Raw genomic sequence first — 6,755 nt, forward strand, 5'->3', positions numbered from 1 at the left:
TTACCCTAAATTATAAAGTAGGTGACCAGCAATGCGTCACCAATTTATAATTATTAAAAATATGTCTATTCAATTGGAGTGGGTGTGTACATAGAACACACCAGTAATGCAACAGTCATTATGTTGCAATATATTAGGTGTAAAGCAACTGTAATCCCATTCTATTGCTAAAGTAGAACTTTACATTATTTACATTACCTGTGGTTCAGTTTCGTGCTGGTTGCAGACTGTGCTTGAGCAACTTGAAGTTTTCCTGATTATTACTGATTCTAGCAGTGAAGTGTTAACAGAAAAGCATTAATATTGTTGGCAAATGGATATTTGCTGATCATTTTGTTAAAATATTTGTTTATTGGCTGTTTTGACATCATTGAATACATTAAAATAGATGACTTTTGCTGTGATCATAGGAACTGAAACAGGATATTTCCAGCTTCCGCTATGAGGTTTTGGGTCTTCTGAAAGGAAACAAGCTTCCTGGTAAACAGGCCTTTAGCACAGCATCAAAGGTATCAGATTCCAATGAAGTTTTGAAAAGTGAAGATTGGGCAACTGACCACGTGACTGTTTCAACAAAGAAAATAACATGTGCAAATGAACAGAAGAACAAGCTAAGCTTTTATGATTTAACATCTTTGGTTTGTCCAAAGCCAGTGTCTAAAATATCAGACACTCCAGCAGCATGTAATACCTTAAGCAATGGGTCCACCCCAAAAGCAATTGATATATCCAAGGAAAGGCAAAACAATAAAAGTATTGTTAAAGACTCTATCAAAAATTTAGGATTCTTTCGAAAAAGAACAAAACCATGCAATGCAGAGCAGAAAAGCAATAGGATTTACACAGTTTCTGAGGAAATTACTCAAGAGGAATGCCTACTGAAAAACAAAGAAAGCTCTGAGGGCATGAGAGACTTGGATCAAATGGTAGTCAACAAGACTGACTCCGATATAAAAGACCTTAATATGAGTAACACATGGAAGCCAGAAACAGAAGAAAAGATACATGCACTTTCACACAGACAGTCTCCAGATGGCAACACCAGTGCTCACTCATTAGAAGCAACAGAGGATACTCTGGCAAAGGATTCAGGGAATGAAGACAGTGTGAATCAATGGACTGTGACACAGGGTGATTATGTGACAACTAGATTATAATAGTATTTATTTTGCAGATTGCTTTTGAGAATAATAATAAAGGAATTATATTAAGAAGATATGGTAAACCTTCATATTAGCAACGCTTGTTTCTTTAAGTTATTGATTATTCTATTAGTGCTCATATATGTTGCCTTTGCAAATAACCTGAGTGAGTCTGTAGAGCTCTGGAAAAATGTAACTGACAATCTCTAATTAATATGGGTAGAAATCAGGGAGGAAAAGTTGATATTTCCCAAGAAATATTGCAGCCATTGAAAGTGGAGGTCTAACTGCTATCTGTAGTACCCTATTTTTCAGTCTTCTTTCCATTGCTAAGCTTGACATATAAATTCAAGGTAAAACTTTATCAGTTATTTTTCAGGTGATGCATATACACCATTTGTAAGTATGCAGATGGAGACAGTACGAGAAATGTAGAAGTATTTTCTAATTTTCTGGATATGTTTTGCCACAAGTACCAAATCAGGAGCACATTATGAATGTACATCATTGGTTTCATTCAAATCATTAGCGTCCTAGATTGTTTAACTAAATGTCATAGTATAAAACTTAGCACAAACATTTTCTTAAATACATAAAAATAGTATGATACAAGGAATAGGAATATTAGGAACAGAAGTAGGTCATTCAGGTCCTATCATTGCTGATTTACACGTAGGCTATGTTTTCCCACCTTTGCTCCATATCCCTTGTTTCCCTCTGTTTATCTGTTTATCTCATTCTTGAAAGCTCCCAGTTGTCCCAAACTCTACAGCCTTTTGAGGAACGAGAGTTCCAATTTTCTCCTACCCTTTGAGTGAAAAAGTGCTTCCTGATTTCACTCCTAAATGGACTAACTCTTACGCCCCCCCCCGATCTTGATTTCCCCCACTAGAAAAAATAGATTATGTATATCTAGCCTATCAAATTCTTCTAATGTTTTCAACACCTCAGTCAGATCATCCCTCAATCTCCTATTCTCAATGGTATAAAATACAAGTTTATGCAACCTTTCCTCATAGTTTAAGCCTCTAATAATATTTTTTTCCATACTATAAAGACTTGTTTTGAATCTATGATATTGTGTTCCACAACTTCAGTAAAAATCTAAAAGAAATAATTATTCATACATTTACAATCAAAAACATTAGCAGTTACACATAAACCATTACTATAAAAGAAGCTAGTGACACAATGAAGCACTGAATCATACAGTCATGTCCTGTAGATTCAGTTCCGCATTCGAATGAACTCCTGGCCTCAGCTGCATTGCAGATTGTGGGGTCAAGAAGACGACAGGTGTCTCCCCAAAAACACTGAAGCAGATTTCAAGTGACATTCATCTCTGGTGCGTTCTCTCATTCAGCCCTGGACTGGCATTGGCAAGAACTATCGAAGGACATACTAGGCCACACTTTGTGTACGGTCAAGGGAACTTTTGGTAACAGTAGTGTAATTTCAAACCTTCAAAACGAGTATATTGATAATATATTGTAGTTAGGGATTCAGGTTATAAATAAAAATCATGTTAGAAATATTTGGGGGTGGGGACGGAATCGGAAGCATAGGGATCATGACCTGTTTCGACCGGACTTCTGCTTCTTTCTGTCCCTAAAGACAATTTCTGTTGTTGGTGAGGCCAGTGCTTCTTCTCCATACCACTCCCCCACCCGCCCCCCCCCCCCGCCAACCAACTCTCCCACCATAACATCTCTGTTGAAGTGTAGCAGGCATAGCGGTATTGGGTCCCACAGTGTCATATTTGAATAGTAATTAATCCAAGAAAAAGTGTTGTATATTCAGATTAACAAGAGAGCAGCATCACTCAGAAATCCTGCTGGCTCTGTGGAATGAGTGTTCCAAGTGTACAGTTATTGGTGTGAGTGCCACCTCCCATCAACAAAATGACCTCCTCCCTGCAATTTGGGATGGTGTTAATGCAAGTGCAAATAACCAGGCAGAAGTCCCATCCCACCCACTGCATTTCTAGCTAAAATACTGAAGTAAAATTCTGAATCTATTGTGTGTGATTCCTAATTCAAACTATAGCAAAATGACAGTGATTTCCTGAATTCTGTGTAGAAATTCCAGCACTAAGGTATCAGGTGCATAAGAAATGCTTCTATGAGGCAATCTTACATCACTACTAATTGCATCATAAATGTTTAGTTTGGTTGGAAGGATGATTTGGAACATAGAACTTTAAAATGTATTTGTTTTCTCAATTGCCAGTTACATTATCCCCACTTGCTGCCTTCATTCAGTTATTCCATCAACTTATTGAGCAACACAACTTGAATCTCGGGTTGAAGTTGCTTCATTGGGAAATGCATTTTACTATACAGGATAAATGTTCCTGCTGACTTTGACTGAAGTTGAGATAGCAAGTCCTGCCACTATGAAGACCTTCAATCAACAAAGTAGCCAAGGATCATGAGAACTCAGACATATAGAGGTAGTCAAGTCTAAATAACAGTCAAAACTGGAGTGAAACTCCCAAATTAGGCATCTCAACATAATTCCAGTGCGCGAATGGTGGAGTTACTGGGCTAGCTAATATCATTTGTTCTATGACAAGTAACACCATCAATGAGTATTGAAGTACTCATATATACTAAAATGCTAGTGCAAGTTAACTGATTACCTGTGTACGTTTATATAAGGATATATACGATCATTTTATAATATGCAACAGCTTCAGTGTAATTTATTAATGATGTCCAAATTATAGAAATGAATAGTTTTGAATAGTATCCAATAAACCAGCTAGAGAAGGACTCTTAATGTATCATGCTAAAACACTGCCCGTAACCATTAAACCACTAACTTCTCTCAATTGCTTCATCTTATACCATAGCCCAAATCATAGGCATCATAACTTGGAATTCCCATGGGAATTTTCCCAATGATCCAAAATTATGGCAGGAGAACAAGAAGCCCCTGCACAAATTCCATTGAATATAAACATTTTGTCCAATAGTAAAACAGCTGGTGAGTTTGAGCTTCATAAATCCAGATCCTTGTGAACAAATTTTTAATCAAAGAATTGTCCTGTAATTGACTTTTTTTTTGGCAGTTTTAGTTCTGAGAGGCCTTAACTAGTACTCAAGTAGTAAAACAAGAGTTAGGATTTAATAATGGGTGTCTCATTAATTTTGTTGATTTAAATTGGAGAGGAGGTGTAATGTGAAAGTTAACACTCCTCGGTATTTCAGTTTTTCACTTTTTGTGTAATTTGGTGTAATTTGCAAAAGCTATGTTTCTGGTACTTTCATTCCCCATCTTGATTACATTTTTTAAAAAAACTCTTAAGACTAGGGTCCTTCAAGGTGCTGGTGTTTAAAAAGAAACCTAAACCTTCAAAATAAATATTAGACTAAACTCCCTAAGCTTTATTTTTTTAACTACCATATTTAATTATTGCACTAATGCTGGCCAAAAGCACTTTCTAATTTCTGCCTCGATGTTATAATAAATAATTTATTGTAATGTATGATCAGCATCTTAACCGCACGATTGTTTACTGTGCCAATTTTATATTGACTTTGTGATTTAATATTTTATTCTTAAATCTAGATAATTGAAGCATCAAGAGTTACATCATGTTAAATCATGAATAGTGCAGAACTTTATGCAGTGAAACACCATGGCTCTGAAGTTAAGCAATAGGGTGAACAGTGGATAAATACCCATGCATTCTTCTAAGGCCCCTGTCTCCAGAATCTGATTAGATACATTAACGACTTAACACCTTTAACAAAATAGCACAGAAAAGATTTGCAGATTAATATATTAAGTGCTCACCCGCAAGAATTCCATGGCTCAAATTTAAATCCATTTAACTTGTTTTTACTTCATTATATCAGCCTCCTTCATACTTATTGGTAGTAAAAACAATAAAATGCATGTTTGCATTTGGCTAAGATTAGGTATGCATTGTGTCTTTAGTAATTGGTCATCAATTTATATAAGATGTGGACATTATTTGCATGCTCTTCTGAAATTAAAATGCATTCTGCACACTGAAACCCAATGGGTTCATCTTTTCAATACGGTAAATGATGACAGCTATATGCCCTTTGGCACTTTCAAGAAGGTCTGCATTCTCTCTTTTATCAACATGTAAAAGTGCCTTAAATTCTACCCTCTGTTGTGCACCTTGCTGTAAGATTCCAACTGACATTTGCTGTAAATATTAAAGACTTTTCAAAATGTAGTATGTAACGATAATGTTGGCTTACTGTTTAATTCCAGAGATTAGATTTTTTTATTCCCTACATCACTCGTGCTAATGTTGCCTGTCTGCCACCTCTCTATGAGCATTGACTTGTCAGCTCAATAATATACATATTTTTTATTAGATTTTAACCAAACCACATTAGTGACTTTTAGTCATCATACCAATTTCTAATAAAAATGGGCATGCTGTAAATTTGCTGTATATATTATTTTTAAAAAGATTTGCATTCATATAGCACCTTATCAAATCTCTCAGAATTATCCCAAAGTGCTTCATTTCCAATAAATTACTTTGAAGTGCAGTGATTCTTGTTATGTGAGCAAACACAAATACTTTCTAATCATTGCTGTGTTAGATCAGTAACTTAAAGCATCAAGCTAAATTTGGGTCTTTTCAACTGTTTGGCTGCAGCTCTGATCATTAACTTCTTGTCTGAGTCACAGAAAAAATGTGTAAAAAATGATAGCTGTACTCAAAACTTTCGCCGCAGAATTCGGATTGGGAGCACCCATCATTTGGGTGCTACAGGTGCCATTGGGCACCCAAATAGTGTTTGTGGTGCACACCCACACTTCTAGATTATGTCATGCCAGGCACCATATTGGTGACGGTGTTAGCAGATGCACAATGAATGGCTGCTGAAAGAATGTAGGGCAGGCAGATCATGACATCAATCATGCAATGTTGATTTGATGCCAATGGTGCCATTTTGGAGATCAATGCTCCAGCTAATGCCCTCTTTTCACTTCACACAGCTGACCACACACTCAGCAGCAGGAAGGACCCTCCACCAGCATTATTTAAAGGGATCATCAGCTGCTTGCAGGTTCGTTGTTGGTTGATTTCTTCTGGCTGTTACTTGGATTCAACAATGTTTGGTGCTTTCAATAGTTGATAAACTTGCCTAAATCTGCAGGGAGGGTTGTGACTCATGCAGAAGGAAATTTTGGCTGGCTTCAAGGCTTCTGCACAAATTAAATGTTTCCAGATGTGTGTGCACTAGTAACACCCCTTAAAATACAGTATGACTTGGAGAATGAACAGAGGGCAAACAAAACAGAACCAGGTGCTGGGAGAGGGAGAAGGAAGAGGGGGAGAAAGGAGGTCATATTCTCCCAGAATATTCTTGAGCAACTCTGTGCTTCAGTAAGGATGTCATCACTGAAATCTGCCACCTGCAGCTACAACTGCAACCATTGTTGCGTGAGGGAGGTCACTGAATCTCTATTCAATGATAGCTAACTACATTTTATTCTTTCTTGCCAGAGAGAAGCAGGAGGAGCGAGCAAACTGCTTCAATTGCAGCTGTTCCCAAGGTCATGGTTTCATTGACAGCACACACATTGCTTTGTGGACAACACTTGTCAATGTTAATT

The 6,755-nt window shown here is 36.9% G+C and overlaps 1 protein-coding gene across 1 annotated transcript in view; it reads left to right on the forward strand.

Moving 5' to 3' along the window:
* LOC144682447 (short transient receptor potential channel 4-like) overlaps positions 1-1,223 on the forward strand; it is a 96,339-nt gene extending 95,116 nt beyond the window's left edge. Inside the window, exon 11 of the mRNA XM_078544850.1 lies at positions 411-1,223. Within this exon, the coding sequence (XP_078400976.1) occupies positions 411-1,157 (747 nt within the window). The 3' untranslated portion in view covers positions 1,158-1,223. The remainder of the gene's footprint in view (positions 1-410) is intronic.
* Positions 1,224-6,755: the final 5,532 nt, after the last annotated feature.

The sequence above is a fragment of the Cetorhinus maximus genome, chromosome 7 (genome assembly GCF_964194155.1).
Source record: "Cetorhinus maximus chromosome 7, sCetMax3.hap1.1, whole genome shotgun sequence".
NCBI classification, from domain to species: Eukaryota; Metazoa; Chordata; class Chondrichthyes; order Lamniformes; family Cetorhinidae; genus Cetorhinus; species Cetorhinus maximus.